This window comes from Psammomys obesus, unplaced genomic scaffold, assembly GCF_907164565.1.
Source record: "Psammomys obesus unplaced genomic scaffold, mPsaObe1.curated_primary_1811, whole genome shotgun sequence".
Classification (NCBI taxonomy): Eukaryota; Metazoa; Chordata; class Mammalia; order Rodentia; family Muridae; genus Psammomys; species Psammomys obesus.
The window spans coordinates 1,262,719-1,285,719 of record NW_026594418.1 but is presented as its reverse complement, the minus strand read 5'-3'; the positions used below and the strand labels follow the sequence as shown (position 1 = coordinate 1,285,719).

General features: G+C 37.0%; 1 protein-coding gene across 3 annotated transcripts in view; it reads right to left on the bottom strand.

Moving 5' to 3' along the window:
• The window catches only part of Mysm1 (Myb like, SWIRM and MPN domains 1), a 39,394-nt gene that overhangs the window by 14,200 nt on the left and 2,193 nt on the right, over nt 1-23,001 (bottom strand). For all 3 annotated transcript variants that reach the window (XM_055618947.1, XM_055618948.1, XM_055618949.1), the window contains 10 exons: nt 20,186-20,261; nt 18,617-18,687; nt 16,677-16,754; nt 14,976-15,054; nt 12,759-12,857; nt 10,028-10,779; nt 6,388-6,518; nt 4,973-5,085; nt 3,565-3,642; nt 1,759-1,850 (listed from right to left, as the gene is read on the bottom strand). In XM_055618947.1, coding sequence (XP_055474922.1) covers nt 1,759-1,850; nt 3,565-3,642; nt 4,973-5,085; nt 6,388-6,518; nt 10,028-10,779; nt 12,759-12,857; nt 14,976-15,054; nt 16,677-16,754; nt 18,617-18,687; nt 20,186-20,261 — 1,569 coding nt within the window. The remainder of the gene's footprint in view (nt 1-1,758; nt 1,851-3,564; nt 3,643-4,972; nt 5,086-6,387; nt 6,519-10,027; nt 10,780-12,758; nt 12,858-14,975; nt 15,055-16,676; nt 16,755-18,616; nt 18,688-20,185; nt 20,262-23,001) is intronic.

The window sequence follows — 23,001 nt, the reverse complement described above, 5'->3', positions numbered from 1 at the left end:
AAAGGGCTGCTGAAGATGAAAGATCAGAGAGCTACAGAAACACTTAATGGACAAAACACAAAAACTAGTTATTGGAAACAGAGGCACTACTGAATACTGAATACTGGTGAATATCTAGAAAAACAAAGTGGAGCTCATATTAATATTAATGAGCTCATGAAAAATAAATATCCCCATAATAAAGTATACAGACATTTTGCTAGGAATGATCTGTTGCAAACTAGACATTACAATTTATAAATCTAAGTTTTAAAGCAAGGTATCTATGATTTGTGTGCGAATAAGATAAATTCCTGTGTTAAGGTATATTAGATAATGGAACAAGGATTTCTGAGGCTTATTCCAGTAGGCTTTTTTATCTGGTGATCAACAGTAGAAAAAGTAACTACTGCAATGCTAAATTGCTAAGTCAATTAATCAATCAATGCCAAAAGCACAAAGATGAGGAAAGCATGCGTGGATTTAAAAGGTTCCTGGCAAGAAAGAATAACTTAAAAATCACAATGAACTCACATACAGAGCCAGAAAATTAAATGTCTGGGTACTGGAAGGAGTCTGGGATCAATATATATACATATATATATGTGTGTATGTGTGTGTGTGTGTGTGTATTAATATGTATTTTTTAATACTTAGTCCATTTTGTCCACAGGGTAAGATTAAATTTCCACTTTGGAGAGGTAACAAACAATGAGCTGAGTTAAGGTACCAGGTCTAAGATTCTTTGGCCATTCTGCCTAGGCTTAAACAGTTTCCACCCTAAGTGGCACAACTAAATATATCTTTGCCACCCCATTTTCTTATGGGTAAAATGGGCATGATGCTAACACTGCAAAGGGTTGTCAAAGAATGAAGTGTGCTTACATAAATAAAGTACTTAAAACACAGCAAACCACGTTAGCTGCTTTAGTTAATTTACAATTTCAAAGCCCTGCCCAGGAAATACAACCACAACTGCATTTAATATCTTGTTGTGCAAAGTAAAAGGCCAAAACTAAAGTCCACTTAATGGGGCATCTGCAGGAGGTAGGATGCCTAGAAAAATCAATTAATTCAACTTACTCCGACAATTTTGCAAATTAAAAAACTTCAGTTCATTGTATCACATTAAAAGCAACAAATTCCACAACAACTTGTGAAAGTTCAGCCAGAAAGACTGTCCAGTCATACCTAGAGTTGAATGACTCCCATATACAGAGGTCTCCTCGGCAATCCACAACACTCAATGAGCCAGAACATTGAAACTCTGGCCCAAACTTTTGGAAATTGATAACCAGTGACATAAAATAATTAAAAAAAAAAAATTCCAATATGTAATCAGTAATTTTTCAATTAAAACAGTTGAAGGGGCAACGAAGATGGCTCAGTGGTTAAGTGCTTGTCTGTGAGCGACAGCCCCGAGTTTGGAATTCCAGAAACCCTTGCAAATGCCGGTGAGTACAGCAGCTCAGCTGTCACTCCGGTCTCCAGAGCAGGCTGACTAGCAAAACTGACCACATCAGCAAGCCCCAGTTTGATGAAGAAAGCATGCTTCAATAAATAAGGTATGGGAATGATAAAGGATGTTCTTGGCATCAACCTCAGGCTCACGTATGCACACAGGGACATGGACACACACACACACTCACACATGAGGAAAAAAGAAAAAAAAATCTGATATATCTTATATGAAGTATCTAATGCAGCAACTGGGTATTTCTTCATGTACTTTCTAACCATGTGTGTTAAGAAAATACATTATATAACATAACCCTGTACCTTTTGGGTAGTTTTGAAGCTTTTGAAGATTTAATTGGTTTGGACTTTTCCTCCTCTTCTCTTCTTTTTGCCAGCTCCTCTGCAGACAGATGCTAGAACAAAACAGTCAATCAGAGGGTTCATCAGCTACTTAGGCAGAATAAATATCTAATGCAGCTTAAGGACATGTGAGGACAAGATCAACCAAGTTGATATACATTGTCTCCTTGCTACTAGTAAATTTTAGGCAATAACCTCTAAAATTATATATATATAGCCCTATCAAAATGAAAGTTTTGTTTCTTCTGATTTGCCCATTTCAATCAATGATAGTAGTCATTACATTTCAAAAACCTTCAAGTCTTTCATTTCTCATTTCTAGCTTCCAGGGCTAAGGTGGCTGAATTTTCTTTCACCACTCAGACATCACAGTGTGATAATTAAGAATGCAGATTCCTAGGGCTGAGGGGGTAAATCGGCTATAAAGTAGTACATTGCCTAGCATGGATGAGGTCCTGGTTTGATCTCTGGCACCATGGAAGTGGGGGTCCTCAACATTCTAAAATTCTGGAGCAGAAATGCAGGGCTGGTTCTACTCCACAGCAGCCGAGAGAACATCGCTAAGCTCTGAAGCTTTCCTGCTTCAGTATCCACATCTTTACCAAATAAATGCTAACAGCAATAATAAAATGTCACGGTGTACTGTGAAGTTAGACATCAATGTCCACAATCCAGTACTTTCTACTACCACCCCTCTACTCTAAAATTAAAGACACTAGGCACCTTTCCCAGAGTATCAGTATTTCCCTGTATCTGTACCTTTGCTTGTGCAACTCCCTCAGCCTAGAATGCTTCCATCTACATTTTGAGATGATCTTCTCCTGATCCTTTGGTTCAAACATCTCATCTTTTGTGAACTCTTTCCTCATCACACTCTTTGGGAGTACCTCATATCCTTAGACCAACCTTATGGGAAGGAACCATGTATTACTTATTAATACATCAACAAGAGTACTAACGTAAAGTTAGGGACAGGAAGAGGAGGGGCACGAGAAAGGTGACATTTATTGAGTACCTTGTCCAAGCAAGCATACTGAATGACTAATACTAGGACCTTAATATACTTCACCTTAGTTCTCTTAAAATCCTTTCAGAGAGGTATTATCCATACTTCACAAATTACAATTTGAGATTTGGTATAGTTAAGTAGCTTCCTGAGAAACAAAGCTAATAAATACATACTTATACCTTACTTCCACTCTACTACACTAATTATCTACAATAAATTCTATATATGAACATGTGTGTACATATGTACAGTATCTGTTGTCTATGTTTCTTTCAGGGTCCAAATTTCTATTAGTAGAAATAATACTTCAAAATTTATCATTCAATATTCTTAATGTTTAGGACAGTATTTTTTATTAAATTTTTATATATTAATTAGTTTGTTCACTTTGTATCCCAGCTGTAGCCCCCTCCCTCATTCCCTCCCAACCCCACCCTTAGAAAAGTATTTTAATTGGTTTATCAAACACCATAACATCATTTAATGACATAAATAGAGTACACCAACTAAGTCTGGTACTTATTCTTGATTTAGAAACAACGATGAAGAGATAAGAGAATCAAAATTCTGAGCACAAGTCAAACTTATAGCTTAACTGTACCACTGATACCTCTGGCTTGTTTAATGGTAACTTTTCAATAAACTAATTAACATGGAGATGAGCACATACACATTAACAATGGAATCAGTGCAATATATAGGAATTAAAATAATGAAAAAAGGTTTCATGGATAAGCCACAAATAAGGTCAAGATTACCTCAAATGTTTGCCCTTCTAAGTCTTTTGCATCACACCAGTTTCCCCATGGGTCTCTGACCCTCCGTCTCCTTGTACGCTACGTTAAGAGAAAAATACAGGCAAAATGTAACATGAACCTGGCAAAATCCTAACCACATGAAAACACAAAAACTAAACAGTAGCTTTCTAAATCTTTACTACTTAACTACTGTGTAATATCCGATCATCAACTCAATAAACTGTATTCTGTTGCCCAGGTGTAGCAGTCAGTTTGGTTAGTCAACCCACGTCTCAAGGGCACTTAGCAGCACCTGCAAGGTAGGACCTGGGTGGTGGCATCAGTGTATCACTTTAAAAAACACAGCACCGAGACTTTCTACATTTTCCTTGGTTTCTTCTTTATTCTCCTTTCTATTACCACTTAGAAGCTAACATACCAGGATAAAAGTACTGTTAGACCACAAAGAAGCACAAAGAAAATGGACTTGCTTCCAATTATCTCTTGTAGAGAAGAACACATAGCAAAAGGTATAATGAAAACAGAAACAAACAATTATCCCAGCTTTAGAATGGCCAGAGCCAAGTTAAAATAAGCAGTGAAAAATTGCAAAATGTGTAGATTTTATGACTCATCTAGCTTTGCAAACATAATACCTGAGGTGTTTAAAATAGACCAGCTGCCAAAGATAGTTGTGTAACTAACTTGTATGATCTCCAAAGAGCCATTTGAAAACAGCCTTTCTTAAGACAGCAAATTGAAGTAGAAACTGTTCAAAGGCAAAATAGTCTGAGATTTATTTTCCCTGTTACCAGTTTAATGTGAAACTAGCGGGATCTTACTGTGACTCTGGCTTACAGGAAACTTGCTGGGTAACTTTTACTTTTGAGTCAGGGTCTCACTGTGGAGGCCAGGGTAGGCTTTAACTCACAGAGGTCTGCCTGCCTCTACCTTGTGAATGCCGAGGTTAAATGCATGTGCCACCACACGCGGCTGCTGTGTGTTGCTTTATTTGTTTTCTCAATGTGTATGGGTGTTTTGCCTGCATGTATGTCTGTGCACTACATGCATGCCTGATGCCCAGAGGCCAGAAGAGGGTGCCAGATCCTCTGAAACTGGAGTTACAAAAGCTTGCAGTCTGTATGATATGGTTGCTGGGAAACAAACATGGGTCCTCTGCAAGAGCAACAAGTACTTTTAACTGCTATGCCATCTCTCCGGCACTTAACATATTAGGTTTATAAATCAAAACCAAGTAGCTTATGAGCACTTTATTTAGTATGTTTCTGTATACTTTGTTAGTGGATTTGAAGGGTTTTCTAGTTTGTTTGGGTTTTGTCTCATATGCAATTAAATGGCTAAGATGAAAAACAAGAGAAAACATGTTCTTCTACTCAGTGACATTCTGCTTAGTAAAGCAACTGCTTACCATAGACTGCAGGCGCCGGGCAAGCTGGTATGCTGCTTCTGCTGCTTCTACATCTTTTCTGTCACTCACTCGTACTTTATCCACTGGTTGTGGCCTGTTATATACTGCCTGCTCTGTTGGAATTTAGGAGAGATAAAACAAGCTATTATTCTGTGAAGTCTGTTAATTAGGAAGATACTATACTGTCTACAGCTGAGCTCCCATGATTCTTACCCCACAATCATACACTTGATGTCCCATTTAGTTCTCAAATAAACTGTGCTGTTATTAAATGGCAGCTCAATAAAAGCAACTATCAAAGAAATAAGTAATGTGTATAACTTCTGGTTAAATAAGCGCTGAGCCCATTTTGCTGACTTTGGCAGGTTAATATAGAAAACACTATGTCATCTCTTTGTGGCTGCAGTTAAAATATCTTACTTTCCTAAAAAGCTAGTCTTTACACAGAGCTTGGGACACAAAGCTTTCGTAGAAGAGTAACCCTAAGGGAGACTGTACATTCTTAACACACAAAAAAATGAAATCATCTGTCAGAGGTTTTCTGGTTAGGTGTCTAGCTCACCTCCAAAAACCAGGGATGATAAGGCTCTGGTTCCTTATTACTACCCATCAGCAGCTTTGTCAAGTGAATTCAATGATAGGGTAGAACTCACGCTGACATAAAAAAATTAATAACGAAAGACTTTCACTAATTAAAAGTATTGTGTGTCTGTGTGTGTATACACATGTGCAGGTGCGTGCATGATGAAGTCACACGACAATTCTGGGAGTTGGTTCCCTCGTATCAGGTAGATCCCAATGATCAAACTTTTCAGGCTTAGGGGCAAATGACCAGCCTCATTAGAAAAATTTTGTGTTTTTATTATAATTACGTATATAGGCTCATACATTATTCCCTTTATTTAATCCCTGCTAGCAAGAAACTCTCTAGCAAGAATACAGCACAGGGTGAGTAACACTTTTACAAAATGTGTGGGAACAGATATATTTCAAATTTCAGATTTTTTTGGATCTTGGAATATATGGAAAAAAAACAAACAAACCAGAAAATGCCCCCAACATCTAAACTTTTTTAACAGCCATGCTGGTCTCAATCTATTTGTAACATAAATAGGCTCTTCTCAGATTTCTCATGAAATTATATACTTTTACTTGACAAAGAATTCTTCAGTTAAATTATTTCTATTATGTAGATAAAATACTTTCCTTTACAATTATATCTTCAAAGGGAAACAGTTTATTAGCAGATAACTGTTTAACATCAAAATCTTAATGATACATTTATTTTATAATGTTATACTTTCTGAATTCCATATACTTAAATCCACTTGAATTTGAACCGTCATAAAAATTAATGGGTACTATAAGGATAAAAAAATGCCAAGTAAAAGATGTTGTTGGGTTTTTATTTTTACCACATCCAAAATTGATTGCTCCTATCAACTCGAGGTATGTATGAATCCGTCCAATACAATTAACATCCCCACAGTTCTTCAGGCCAGGACGTACTGAGGTCTTATTTAAGTATTTCGGTTTGCATATTTCCCTAATTAAGAGATGGAAGTACAATTATTTTGGATGAATAGAAACATTTTAAAAAGGATTTCTGGGGAAAACTTTTAATATATGAAATACCTTAAAATTTTACCCTCACTCAGTGCCTAACTGTGTAACAAATAAATACCCAAGTGTCCTTTTTTTCACAAGTACAATATCTTTAAAGGATTCAACAACTTACAAGTATCTGTAAGTGTGATTGTGTTACAAGTATTCTTTCCCCAATACTAAACCCCCCAGATCCCAGGTATCCCCAAACCTTGAGATTAGTAGCTTATTTTGTAGAGAATCAAATTCACATCTACTCTGTGAATAAAAAGAGCACTTTGGGAACTGAGAAGACAGTACTGAGACATTCCCCTACTTTCCCCTTTTTTATACTACTGGCTTCATGCTGCCAGGCAGCTGTTCTATTACTGAGTTATACCCTCAGCCTCAAGGCTTTCCCAATGCTGTTAACTATTAGCTTTCTCAAAATATTGAAATATCGTATATTCATTTTTAACTGTAAGCACTTACTCTCAAAGAAAAACAAATATAAGAATTCTAGGGGATTTCCAAAACAATCAAGAAACTCCCAATGAAATTAAAGATTCACATAATAATCATATTTGCGTAAAGTCTAATGCTAGAAGGCACAATATAAAATCTACCCGGAATAGAGAAATTTATAACAGTAGAAATCAATTACTGATTATGCCAAATGCTGCAGTTGGTACACATGCTCAACCTTCATTAAGTCTAGGAGAAAGGTTTTACCAATCCTACCTGGAAGGCAGCAAATAAGCTGACTTGAATCATTACAGCACCTGCTTAGCACAATGAAGTGATAAGCTCAAGATGCTGACACTGACCCAGGCATTAAGTGACAGCACAGATGCTACTTAATCACATTTTATTCTATAAGTATATCTATATTTATCCTATAAGTATATCTATTCTATCTGTGTCCCATGTCCCAGACCCTGTTATAAGAACAATGGTCTGAGTGGTAGACACCACAAACTTCATACACTGAAAGACCTTAAATTCCAATGGAGACTATCAATACATAAAGGAATAATATGTACTACATTATCAGGTAACAGCTCTAAAAGGAACAAGAAGCCTAAGTGGATATAGGACAGCAAACAGGCACAGACTAGTTTAGATAGGGTGCTTAGGGAGGGCTGCCTGAAACAGACAAAATTAAATCTATTAACCTATGGGGTCCATAGAAGGTGAAAATAATCGTTACAGAGGAGAATACTGTAACTTCCACAGAAAAGCTGAGATTTCATGAAAGAAACGCAAACTATACAAATACAACAAGAACGTAGGAAAGTGCACAGCTACTAAAAAAAATGACAGGACCCTGAAAACTGGCTTAGTCTACAGCTGTTTTCTCCAATCAACAGGCTTTGCCAGAAACTCAACAGCCTTGTTAATGGCATAGTAAATATTTCTGTTCACCAAAGACACTCAAATATTCCTCCAACAACTAAAATGCCTTCTGCTTTTTAAGCACTGTCTTAAGCAGTGGGCACTTTATGAACAAAACAGACAGAATTGTCTTCACATTGCCCGCATTCTGAAGGGACTAAGCTAGGAAACACGCATGGCCACAAACCTCACCTTTCCTGCCTAAGAAGTCAAAGAGCCAGCGTCATAGCTCTGAAGGAAAAGAAGCTAAGGCTCGAGTTGTAGCTTTTTAAACACTGAATCAACACAGAGGCGAAGCCACTTCACACCTAGTGTGACCTGTAAGCAGGTCCTCGTCCTCTGTGAGCCTCATTTTTCATTTGTAAAGACTGTCAAAAGAATTGAGGGTGGTTTAAATATAATGCACGACATGTGGCAGAATATGGTATTAATAGTTGGTTAATGCTTTAATAAAAACATACCCCTAAACAAAAACAATTGTAACTGCTCTCATGGGAAAGAAAGGTCTGGTAGGGCTCTTTATTTTTAAAATGTTAGCTTCCCTTTTTAAAGTATCACTTGTGTTGTTTTTGTACTTTATACTTTTCCCTTTAAAAATATTTCTTTTGCTTTCACACTTTTCTATTAAATCTTCATATTTAAATAGAATACCAAATAGGCTTTGTATACTAAAGTAAAGGCTCTAGGAAACTAGTGCCATATAATTTATACTACCCATGTAATTAATCCTGCAATTTTCAAAATTTACACTACCCATGCAATTTATCCTATTTTAAAATCCAGAGTTCAATATAACAGATAAAATTTGTTTAAAATAATATTAAGTATGCACAAGCTGTGACATTGCAGAGGTAGGAATTGTTTTGAAGGCCTTCAATTTTGGCTATCCATCCTTTTATTTCCAAAACATACCCAGGTGTGAACTGAGATCCAATTTAATCAGCATTTAAAAATTGTCAACTAGGTAATGTGGAGTAACAGAATGAGTGAGCTGGACCTTGCATGGGTCAGTGGCTGGCTGAAAGATCAAAAAAAGGCAGGTACCCCAAACCTCTGAGAATTGAGCTATTCTGTTTCAAACAGCAAAGGTCCCATTTGCCTATTTCACAGGACTGTTGTGAAGACTCAGATGAGATGGCACAGGACAGCTTTCTGTAAGCCACAAAGCACTACGCAAATGTCAGTTTCTTTCTCTTTAAGTGCTCCTTACTCTAATGATACCCTTAGTACAAGATTTTTTTAGTGCTTTCGTCAGTGAAAGATCACCAGGAAGCAAAACAAGAGCATACAATCTTTGTTTTTAGAATATGGCTGCCCTTAAAAGCCAAGTAAATTAATGTTTTCTGAGTGAAATGAGAATTATTTAATAAGGTACATGTTAATCTTTGGTGGCATTTCCAGGTTCTAGCAGAAAGCGAATGAAACAGGACAGGAAAACCTTTGACAGAAGAGAAAACAGGATTACACAGAATCCCCACACCCAAAGAACTGGAAAGCTCTCTAAAACATTAATAGAAACTATAGATGTTTAATGGAGGCTTAATTAGCTACCATAAACAAGTCTAGTTACTTTCAATGTATTTTGGTTAATAAGGAGAGTGGCCTATGGTTTAACAATTGTGCTCACTCTACATTCAAAGTTGCAAACATTGAGGAGCTATTTCAGAGAACAGTTTCAGCAATATATAGCCATGTTTAGTGATACTCCTGTCTCTAAGATTGTTCTTATTTATACTCAAATACATGTGAAAATTGGAAATTCTCCCCTTTCCAGAACAATAGTGTTTTATAGTTATAGCTTCCTGATATTACCTCAAGAAACTGTTCCCCACCCTCCAAAAGATCACTCCCTTCTTCCCAGGCTCACGTACCACAGAGAAATAGACATTATGATAGCAATGAATGGCCATGCTTACCAAAGTTTTTAAAAGGTTCACTCTGAGAAACTTTAAATCTTGACTACTGGAGGACATGTGAAAGCTCTTTAGACCTCTAGCAAGTCCTCAATTCTGCATAGGCCTAATCAACATACTTCAGAGTATCAAGTTTTTAGAACATGTACAATGTAATTCTTACCACTGATCCAAAATGTAGTTCCTAATTTTCAAATAGCGTTCTGGAGTTTTAGTTTGACGCCCCTCAAAAAACTCAGGAATTGCTTGCTTTTCTTCTTCTTGAATGACATTTCTATCTATTTCCACTTCTTGTTCTGGTGGCTTAAGCTCTTCTCCCTCATGGTTTTCCTCCATTGGGCAAGGAGACAAAAGCATTTCATTTCCACTTGAATCCTTCTGACTCTCCCAGGACTCTGGAGAAGGTGTGTGCTTGGCCTCATCTGTTATTCCTTTTCCACCTTGAGTATCAGATGCTTCAACCAGTTTATTGCATTTCTCATTTAATTCAATTGAGTTTTTGCCATTATTGTTTTGTTTTTCAGCACATGATATAATTTCTGAGCTGGAACATGCTTCTATTTCCCTTTGCTTCTCATTCTGAAGATATTCCCCTGAAGATTTATCTAGTGAACCTTCTAGGCATATGAATTCTCCTTGGTTGGTTTTATACCTTTTACTATTAGGAATGTCGTAAGTAAGATGGCTGCCAGAATTCTTTTGTGGTGTTTGAGAAGTCAACTCATCTTGTTCATCTGTGATGTCTACATCTTCATCATCAGATAACTTTTCAATTTTTACAGCATTCCAGTTAGGATCAGCACGCCCCCTTAAACATGATGCTGACCATTCCTTTGTCCTTTCATCTTTATTTTTCACTTGAAGACCACTGCCGCTCTTCTGAGTTAGGGTTTCTTTCTTCACACCCCACTTTACCTTATTAAAAATCAAAATAGTATACATATAATACTAAGATTTGAAGTTTAAATACCTCACATAAAAAATTAGATAAAATATTTTTAAACTAAGTACATGTTAACCAGCAATCACATCTTCACTTGCTTTTTAAAAATCTTATAAAATTATTTTTAAAAACCTTGCAAGTAAAATAAACAGTACACACCAATATTAACCAGACCCAAAGTCCATACATCTCAGTAAACTTAGAACAGCCATTCTGAAGCTGTGGGGGCTTCACACTGGATTTCACACTTTCACTATTCAATATATTTTTATGTACTTATCTACCACCAAAAATGAAAACTCCTTGACAGAATTCTGGTGCTTCAGTTTTGCTCAACTAAAAGCAATTAGCTTTGCATCCTCTTTCATCCTTCATGTCCATCACCTGTACTCAGTCTTGTCTTGTCATCCCCCAATATTTAGCTTTTCTTGTGCTCTTTTCTACATGTTTTATTGTACCTACACATACATCTACTTATAAACATACATAATTGACTAGATCCCAAATAAGAATGAGAACACACAGTTTTTATCTTTCTGAGATAATGTGGTCTTGCTTAATATTATATATATCCTAATACACACAAACACTTACTTATTTCATTATCCAGTCATCTGGTAAGAGACAACTAGCTTTCCCAATTTTTTGCTATACTGAATAAAGTATACCTATTATAACACATTATTTACATCAGAAAAATCTCTCATTTAAGACACTTCTGAATTTCATATAATTATGCTTCTAGAGTTTAAATGAACAGTTAAAAATTCTAAGTGTTAAAAGTACCCAGTTGGGTCTGGAGAACTGGCTCAGCAATTACAAAGTGCTGGATGCTTTTCCAGAGGACATAGGATCAGTTTCCTGAACCCACATGGAAGCTGACAGACACCTATAACTCCACGTAGAATATCCAACGTCCTCCTTCTTCTGGCCTCTGAGGACACTGCATACACTATGGTGGACACACATATATGTAGGCAAAACACCATTCATATAAAATAAAAATAGATTATCCTAATTTTTAAAATGTACACAGCTAATACAGAACAAATTATTTTAAAAATTAAAGGTTATTAAAATTTTCAGAGAGTTCTTTGTAACAACAGAAACTCTTTTGTTCTTAAGCAGATTTCATAACCATGTTAGCTAGCATTTACATCCCCTAACCTCTAAAATTCCCACAAGTTTCTACAGTGCAAATACTTATAAAAGAATAGGCATTCTCCAGAGGAAATGTAAGGCTGCATAACATTTCCTTTCAGGTACCACTTGCTTTACGGACTGTAACAAACGACTACTGCCAGGTCCAGCCTCCACACCTGTGTAACAGCAACACTCACAATGGTGAGGAGGTGCTGGAGCACTGCCACCCGCACCACCAGCTCCGAGTGCGATGAGCTTCCTTCTTAGCCACCCATGGGCTGCAGATTGGACATGGCTGCACCAAGTGTTTTTAAAACTTAAAAACCAAACAAACAAACAGTGGGCCAGACAGAGGTTCAGTGGATAAGGCAAGCCTGACAACAAGTTCTATCTCTAGTCCACACATGGTGAAAGAAGAGAATTTGCTCCCACAGCTGTCGCTGACCTCCACCCTCCTGCCTCGGCACAAATGCATGGTCACACACACATAAAACAAACAGTTAATTTTTTAAGGATTCAAAACAGTTGCATGTTATGGGTATAAACTACTTTAGCTATAGAAACTCTTAGCAATATGATTACTTAGTAGAGGCGATGGCATATGCCTGTAGTCTCAGCATTCAGGATTGTCATATTGCTCTAGCGGAAACAGGGTTATAGAGTAAGATCCTGTCTCATCTCAGCAGCAGCAGCAACAACAACAGAGAAAATAAAATAATCCAGACTATACTTAGTCTGCATTGAGTACTTATGCTTACTGACTTTACCCTAATTTCATTATTATTTAGGGTATTTGTACTCTGCTTACCTTATTTTTAAAGTACTGTCTGGCATAACTCTTCACTTGTAAAACTGTGCGACTTTCAACTAGTGTTGCGATTTTGGTCCACCTCCTGCCAAATTTAGCCTGTTATCAAAAAGAAAACAAATCTGCTTTGCATACCTTACTTAGTAATAGTTCAAGCAGCTAACACATTAAAGGAAAAAACTAAAAGAAAATTTATCTTTACTTTCTAAAGTACGAAAATGAAACCTGATTAGACTATGCTCCTAAAAAAAAAAAAAAAAAAAAAAATCGAAGCCCACATTTGACTCTACAGTTCTGAAACCTAAACAAAATGACTTATAAGAGCCCCAAGCAGAAGTAGGTTACATTTTCAACTTTTTCTTACAGAATCAAATGGACGCATTCCGCACTAATTGCAACTTTTAAATTCAGAGTTAAATTCAGACACCTAAGCATTAGGTGTCCTATAAAAAACATTCTACACCAGGTATACAGTGCAATAACTTTTAGATTCAATCAATGATGAAGTAGACTTAGAACCAATGCCTCCCTTCTGGGGCCAACGGCGTGCCATACCCTAGGCAGTCCCATGGAGATTTCAAGTAGAAAAAAGAAAAGACACAGCTCTAGATATACAATGGACATTTAGACACCAACTCTAACCTTATTTAGTACAGAAACCTTCACCAACACAAGATATTTCCCATAGCAGACAACAACACCCTCCTCATTATACAATTCTTAAAATCAAGAAAAAGGCAAAACAAAAACAACCAAATACAGTCAAGAAAAAATTTCCCCAGTCTCAGATCTACAGACCAAGTAGCCATGCTTGTGGCTGTGAAATATCTTTAAAGATCTGACCCAAATGACAAGGCTTCATTTATATACTTATTTCTGTTATTCAGACGAATGCTTTGTTAAAACTGAAAGTACTTCTGAAAAAACTATTATAAATTATTTAAGAGTAACACTTAGCTTGTGTTAACAAACTACTGGGGAGTGTAGGCCAATGACTTGGAAGCATGAAACACATTTAGAGACAGCAGGGGCCTAGCTAAAATGAGATCCTTGAGATTACAGGGGCTTGAAAACTAAGATTGTGAAAAGTGACACTAACAAGAGGAATGCAGAAAATATCCACTAGTTTCACAGTGCAGTAAAGATCTAGCCTCATGCTAAAGGAACAGAAGGAAAGAAATATTCCTTCACTGTCAGTCTTCCTCAACCTCCTTCCAAGCCCGAAAGAATCCCAAATGGCCGTAAGACACTGTATCAGTGGGTGGAAGTGGGCAACACAACCACCAATAAATTGCCCAGTAAATCAAAGGGTTTTCTTCTGTAGGAAAACATTCTGTTTAAAAAATCTTACTTTATGTATCTACATAAATAAATTCTCATTTTCTTATATGGACAAAAGATCCTTAGTAGCATATACAAAGAAGAGATAGCTGATTACCTCAGAAATGAGTGAGACTTACTACCAAGTAACTTCAGTAAGTGTGAGTTCTATCATACAAATGTGGTCCCCATAGCCAACACTAACGTTCAGAAACCACTTGAAAATATGAACACATGTATATTTAGTTTTTGACGACGGCAAACCTCAAAGCTATCCAAACTAAATAAATTACTGTTGATTAGACTGTCATACAACAGAATGAAAAACAGCGTAACTAACATCAGCATAGAAAAAGAAACTCTGAAGTTTTAAAAAAACCTCCACAGAGGTTACACCAGAATACATAGCTGTCATGCTACAGACTAAAACAATACAAACATTTTATTTCTCATAATTTGTATATAATTGAATTGTATTAAAAAACTTACATAAAAATTTACACTTCTTATAAATATTCAACCTAAAAACCTATTTAGCATAATTCCAAGTTACATGTACCCTAAAAGAAAAAATACAACCTGTTCTTAATAGTTTAAAAGTTAATGGTTATTTTATTAAACATTTCTCCATGTTATGAAGTATTTTCAGGACTTAAACCACACAAATACTTTTTTATACTTTAAAACTTCTGTACTTTCAAAGAGATTTCAGTAAAACATTCATACAAAAAATGTTTCTAGTCTTCAAAGATATGTGATGAAAAGCGTGGATTTATACACAATGTCAAATAATTGAATGATAAAAGAATTCAGCTGATCTCCTATTGCCAATATACAAAGTTTTTCTTACTTGCTTCTAGAATAATTTTACCGTAAGTTAAAAATTTCTCTATTTACCAGTCCTTGCTCAAACAGTTCTTTCTCTTCTATCGTCCACTTTACTGAGTAACTGGATGGTTTTGTAGGAGAATGTACCCTGAAGGAAAAGAGGAATTAAAAAAAAAAATTGTAAAATGGAACATTCTACATTTATGCAGCTAAATGCTATAGACCATTAGTTCTTAACCTTCCTAATGCTGTGACCCTTCCTCATGTTGCAGTTGAGCCTCAATCATAAAATTATTTCATTGCTGCTTCATACTATAATTTTGCTACTATTATGAATCATAATGTAAATATCTATTTTTTGCCTGATGGTCTTTGGCTACCCCTGTGAAAGGGTTGTTTGACTCTCCAAAGGGGTCACAACCAATGGGTTGAGAATGGCTGTTACAGCCAGTCATGGGCTAAAACCAAAACTAGTAGACTGTTACAGGAGGAGGAGAGAAAGGAGGCAGGGGCTGCAGGTAGTGCCTAGGCAGTACGGTTTACCTAGTTCCTTATCTCTACCAGAATGAGAGGAGCCCAAACAATACAATCCTGGAGTCGGAGTAAAGACTACACTCAAGGACATCAAAAGAAGTCAATCAAGGAAGTCAAAAGAAGGTCTCCTCAGGCTGAAAACAATAGGCATTAACAAATTCCCCAAACCTAAGAATTTAAATCACAAAACTATAGCATCTCATGTACTGCTTTTAGATTATGTATCACAAGAAATTAAAGCATATTAAGGAAGTTCTCCAACTTCATCAAGCCATCCCATCTTCCACCTTCACTGTTGTTTATTTACAAAACACAAAAGCCAGAGTATATGCTCAGCACTCAAGCCTGCATTTATAAATGCTAGTCATTTTTTCCCCAACTAAAAGAAAGGCTTTTCGTAAAACCTTTAATTTTTCTAGAATTTTTAAAGACAGGATGTTGCTATGTAGCTCAAAGTGGCCTGGAATTCACTATGTAGAGCCATGAAACTTGTGGACATCCTGATTCTGTTTTCCGTCTACTGGGATTACTGGCCCAATTTTCCTAGGTAATATCTAGAAGTCACATATCCAAATAAAATTGTACATAATAAATTAAAAATTATCAGACAGAACACAAATCAAATCAATTCATAATATATTACACAATAGCTTCTAAAGATTTCTCCATAAATCTTTAGGAAACTACCTTTCTTTACAATGTTATGAACTGCCAATAGAAAAGATATTTTTAAAAAATCTGGCAAATAAACGATGCATAAAATTATGTACTCAAACATCTGTGCCAAAACCATCTTTAGAAAATAGCCTGTCTTCTGAATCAAGAGGACTTTTTAACTGACCATACCTAATTTTTAGGAAGTTTCCTGCAATTTTCAACTGATCTAAAAAGAGTTTTAAAGGGGCTGGAGAGAGGGCTCAGTAGTTAAGAGTATTCAAAGTTTCCAGCACTCATATCAGGCTACAACAACTGCCTGTAACTCCAGCTCCAGTGGATCCGACACCTCCGGTCTCCATAGGCACCTGCACTCTTATGCCCACACCACACAGACACACAGCGAACACACATAGCTAAAATAAAAAACAATTTTTATTTTTTAAAAAGGTTTTAAAAATATGAAATATGTACCTAGATGATTTTTGCTGTTTTCTGCAGGCTGCACATGAAAAAAGATGCTTTTCAAGAAGTTTCTAAAACTGCAATTCAACTTAGCTGAATACTATAAACTGATTTTACCTGTTGGTGTATTTTTTATCATCTTCCTTTTGATTAACCCAGAATTTTCCTGGAAGTGATTTATTAGACAAATAATACCTATGTAATTATTAAGGAAACTTAAACAGAATTAGAGTGTTCATATGATTCCTATATGACATCAAGTTGGGAGACTGGCGAAAGACATTCAAACATGATCAAAACCTAATCCATTCAAAGCTTGCCCAGGATAGCAAGTCCATTCCTTACACAGTACCTGTAGGGTTGATCAAAACATACAACACAATGGCTGCACAGTGGGCACCACAGCAATGCTGGTTTTCCATCTCTTCCCTACCATAAAAGGCTAAGAAACTGCAGCCACAATCTCTTTCTTTCCTAAAATATGAACATTAAAATAGATGAATTTGTTGTGTAGGGTAATTTGGGAACCACTGTTTCCATACTTTTAAAGATCACAGAATTCAGGATTCTTTTACACACTAAAAAATAACATCAAATTTGACAAGAAACTCCCCCGTGGGTGTCGCTGGAACTAGCCTGCTACAAAACTGTTCCTTAAATCTAAACCATTCTTCATTTAACAAATACCAACTATATGTTACACATTAGGCTATATATATAAAGGTTCTCCCATCTTCTAAACGCTTATGGGTAACTCTTACTCTACTTGTTTCTCCATCTGGAAGTGAATAGAGACTACTTGAGCGGTCAATAACCCAGAACTGCACTGTTCAATATGGTGGCCACTAGTCACATAGAATTAACTGAAATAAAATGCACCATGGATTCCAGAGACTTAGTATGAATAACAACAACAGCAGCAGCAATAATAGTGGCAGAAATCCATAAAATGCACATGGAAGAGTTAAAAATAAGCCACTATTCATTAGTAATCTTTAAAGGCCAAAAAAATCAGAAATTTCATTTGACATATACAATCTCATTTGACATAAAAAAAAGTCTGAGTCTCAATGTAGTTAAACTGAAGCAGATCAGGATAGGCATAAGCAGGATCAGCTTGAGTCAGCTGATGGGCCATGAAAATGATCTATAACTAGGAGAAGGGCGATCAGTCTTGTTTTTCATTTAAAACTCCTCTCATATAACATCTGTCAGTATAATATATGAAATTTTCCACGTTTCAGCTTTATACATATAAGTACCTCTGTGTTTTAGTTTATATTGCTTTGAAAATGGAAGTTTGGAATGAAGGTTCTAACCTAAATATTCTACCATTTCTATGCAATATGTACACTAAGCATGCAGACTTGGCTGACAACAAAAACTCAGAAACATTGCAGCAGTCTCAGACTCAGCAGTAAAACATGCTACTTTTTGCACAGAAAGTGACATGCAATTACACAATCCAAATCTGTGGTTGAGAGACCAAAAGATTAAAAATCAGCTATTATTAATATTTAAGCCCTGAACTAGCTGGATGGAGAAGTCCAGGAATGCCCTGAGGGGAAGAACCACATTACTGCATTCTTTTCCCACCCACTAGAGATACAGTTGCTAGGAAACTGGCCCATTTCCCCCTAGGGAGGGACACCAGATCATTAATGGTCTGGGGACCTCCCTATAGCCAATCAATTAAAAATGTAGCATTTTTGACCAATAGATGCTTGCCAGGCAGGAATCGCCCCTGCCTTGGGCATGCTGGGAGGGACCAGAATCTTTAAATCACCCAACTAACCTGAGCATGGCGCGCTCGGCTTTCACCGCTTCCACGGTTGGGGGTGTGGGCCCAAGCTGCAGCTTGTAATTTACAATAAAAAGAACCTCATGTATTTACAATGGAGTCTATTTGTTCCTGGTCTTTTGGGGTTCCTGAACTGGGCAGAACATGAGTCAAACTATAGTCATCTAACAATTACAGTGGCCTCTTCTGTAATGTCTGCACAGATCCATTTGTTAGCCCTGATACTTTTACTGTCCTCACAATCGGTGAAGGATACTCTTCTTCCAACAGCATTTTCTCAATGACAGCTCTGTTCTCGTCACTGATGGTACTATCCAGAGTCCAAGGCTGTTAAAAAACACAACAAGAATGGCATATAACTCTATATATTTCATTACTGAAAAAGCTATCTTATTAGTTGAGTGCAATGCATGATATAAACAATGACAGAACAACTCACTACATGAGCATACAGCCACATTTGATTTTCATAATCACACTGCGACAGGCATAAATAGTTCACAGAGGTATCTGTAGCACTAGTAGCATTTTAAGTGGAAGAGAAGAAACCTCACACCAAAGCCTGCTGGAGTCCTATGATCATGCCCCTTACCTGTAAGCAGTACTAATGGCTACCATGCACAAAAAAATTCCTAGGTTGAAACCAGTTTCCAAAACTCAATTCAGTTTTTCTTAAGCCACACTCTGAGTAAATAATCATATTCATTTCAATTCTCAAAGTCACAAATATTTCAACTCCTACCTCTTCTTTAAGCTCCACACTACTACAGTCACTAGCCACAAAAGACCTCCCTTTGAATATCTAATTGGCTTCTCAAATAGAACATATGCAAAACAGAATGCAGTATCACCTGGCTCCACCAGCCTTTTCAACTTTACAAAGAGTACTGTACAGCCAGGAATAATGTGGATGCTTTCCTTTTTCCTCCCCATATGCAAAAACTGGTCTACCTTCAAAATTATAATTCAAATTTGTCCACTTATACCTCTTCTGGAACAAAGAGGACCAAGCCATTATCTAAAACCAAGCAAGGATTATTGCAAATGGTTCTTAACTAGTCCCTCTGTTTCTACTCTGGCTTCCCTCCAGTCCTTTCTTTACCACAGCATCCAAAGCATATTTGACAAAAATGAACCTCCTAGTCTGTACCGAAGGCTACAGAGAAGTTTCAATGTCTTGGTTCACTTACAAAATTAAAACTGTCAACATAAGCCAGGGCTTCTGCACCCACTCTTCCTTCTGCCTAGCATGTTAGTTTTTGTAATTCATTTATCAATTCACTTTCCCTGTTACATTTCAACTTAAATGTCATCTCCTCAGTGTTATCAACTTTTCCTCAAATATTCCCCTGACTTAGTAACCTCAGTCAACACTGCTTATTTCTTTCACAAGCTACAATTGGTTTGTGTGCCTGTTTATTGCTTGACTCGTTTTGTCTATCAATTCCATGAGAGCAGAGTTACAACTGTCTTGATGACACCTGCAGCACTTTAACCTTTCCTACTGTCTGGCATGGTGAATATGCAGTTACTGCTAAGTGAACATGTAAACTCTGTGATTTATGCCCATCTTTCATTTGAAGAAATCAAAGTTGACAAATGTGAGAAGTGGTAAAGATCTTTACCTAAATCAAGCTGGATCTAAATTTGTTTCACAAGAGATCATTTTTTCATAGACGAAAAAACAGTGCCTCTATTTTTAAAGGAAGTGTTTCCATACACTACCTCTGTGGTTTTGGAGAATTAGGCCTCAGTCTTAACAAAAGAAAAAGAGGCTCTCTGGGCAACAGAGGCAGTGTAAAGTCACCTGATTTAGCATACTTACAAGACAGCCATTCTCTCTTCTCCACGTTGAATCAAGATAGTGATCTTGAAAAACTAATGTTGTATTTTCATTATTTCTGTAATAAATACAAAAATTAAGAAGAGTGATATTACATTCATTTTTGGCTATAACTTGCACAGGACAGGGGCTGGCTGTTGATACTAGGGACCTCCTCTCCTTAACAACTGAATACTACAACAGTACCTGCTCTGCCTTGGTAGCCTGTGAGGTAAACCATGATGTAACACAACAGCCACAATATCCTGAGACCAAGAGCTACCACTTGAATTTCTGGCGAGTGAGTATACATATGCACACACAAACACTTTAGTTAAATCTCTAAGCCACAAACCTACCATCCCCAAAATGAAGACAAAATAAAACAAACAAAACTAGAGGTAAGAACTAAAATAAGAAGTTCTAAAGGGATTTAGTAACAACTTAATTTTAAAATAATTTGATTTGGGGAAATTTTTTTGTTTGTTTTTTAAAATATTTATTATTATTTATTAAAATTTATTAACTTTTTAATTTTTATTTTTTAATATTAGTTACAGTTTGTTAACTTTGTATCCCTGCTGTATCCCGCTCCCTCTTTCCCTCCCAATCCCACTCTCCCACCCCCATCTCCTCCCCGCCCCTTTCCAAGTCCACTGATAGGGAGAACCTCCTCCCCTTTCATCTGATACTGGTTTTTCAGGTGTCTTCAGGACTGGCTGCAAAGTCCTCCTCTGTGACCTAGCAGGACTGCTCTTCCCTGGGGGGCAGGGGAGGAGGTCAAAGAGCCCGCCATTGAGTTCATGTCAGAAACAGTCCTTGTTCCCCTTATTAGGGTGATTTGGGGAATTTTTGTATCTATGAGATCAAAGTTTATTAATTCTGTCATTTCTTTCATTGAAATAAGTGCAACATGTGTCTCAATTGCAGGAAGACTTAACAATGAGGTTTTGGGGGGGTCTCAAGCGATGATATAATGGGATTTAATGTTTGTCTTCTGTATGTTTCAAGTTAAAATGTTTCCTAGTGAAATTACTGACCTTTTTTCTGACCATATTTAGTGATAAACTTAATCTGCATGAAATGAAAGCAAATTCTCGCAATTGCTGACACAAATCAGCCTTAAACTAACCATGCCAACTGTGATTCTGAAGAGGTTAAATAAAGACTTCTAAAACCTGTATCAGCAGAGGCAAACCTTTGTGCAAACAGCTAGGCCGGCCAAGAGTGCAAGAGGTGGGAATGCTATCATTTCAAGTTCACTGCAGAAATATTTTCATGTAGTACACCACAGTGAGGATTAGCAACTTTCACTCTCTGACATATTCATCGGAACACATACCTGAATCTCTGTAAGTATCATAATCTATATGGTTAAGCTGAAAATAACCTTTCCTCTCAAACCTGCCATCTGCCATGCTTCCACTGCTTCCTCTCTTATCCCTATAACCTCAATCTCCCCAGTAGTCCAAGCCACAAATCTGAGTTTGCCCCTTTTTCTTCACAAACCAATTCAGTCTGGCCCCTTTCTTTCACTGTTTCTACTCTCTGCTCTAAGAGCCCATAGTTTCACACCGTAAGAGCTTCACTGGGTCAGTGCAGGACAAAAAGCTGGCCAACCAGCTGATCATCTTCCTTCACCCTAGTCCATTTCCCTCTGTCAAACACATACATAAGGTTTACTGTCTGCTCCACCCAAAAGAATAGTTTTATGACAGCAAGGACTTCATTTTCACAAGCGCTATGTACATGGAGTGGATGACATGAAGAATGTAATAAACAGCAGAATGAATGAGTAAACAATGGACCAGAGACCTGTAGTAGTTAAGGTATGAAGACTTTATCACAAAACTACCCAGGTATGGTGGTACTTAATTGCAATGACAGAACTTAGGAGGCAGAGACAGGAGGACCAGGAGTTGAATCATAACAACTTCCAGGCCAGCCTGAGCTACGAGATCCTGTTTCAAAACAAAACAAAATAGTGCCAGGAGAGGTGGTGCATGCCATTTAATTCTAGCACTCGGGAGGCAAAGGCAGGTGGACCTCTTTGAGTTAGAGGACAGCCTCATCTACAAAGTCCAGAATAGCTTGGGCTCTGTGACACAGAGAAACCCTATCTCAAAAAACTAAACCACAAACCAAATCAACCCACCAAAACAAAAATAAACAATAAAAAACAAAAAACAAACATTTTACCTCAAAACCAATGAAAACTTAAGGTAATAACACAATCAGATTTGGATGTAACCAAGACTTAACTTTAGTGGGAAAAGGGGACCAAGGAGAAGAATAGTATAGGAAATACTTACAAAAATACCTGAGAAACATAGCAATAACCTGTATCTACGGAAAAAGCAGTATGAGCAAGAAGAGTGACCCATGAGAGGATACTTTTTATCAATAGGCTTTTGCCTGTAATAACTTAGCAGATGAGGGAGTAGAAAGATGGAAAAGGAAAAGGGAGGGAGTTCAGGTCTATGCCTTGAGACTAGATGATTGCTGCTGCCATGTACGGAACTAGGGACAGCTGAGAGACAGGTCTTTAGAGTCCTGATCTGAAGCTCAGAGAGACAGGGGTCAGTGAAAGATTAGGGAAGTAAGAACAAGTATTAGGTTGAATTTGAGAAACCTTTATACATCAGAATGGCAGGACAGCAATACAGCAACTTAGCAAAAATTAAGTCATGAGAGATGCCAGGCTTGGCGCTATCACTAATGATGGCCAGTGAGCACAGTCTTATGGCAAAATATCAACATTAAAGGGGTTTAAAACATTCAGAAAAGGAAGATGAGAAGAAATAACAGTTGAAGGAAAA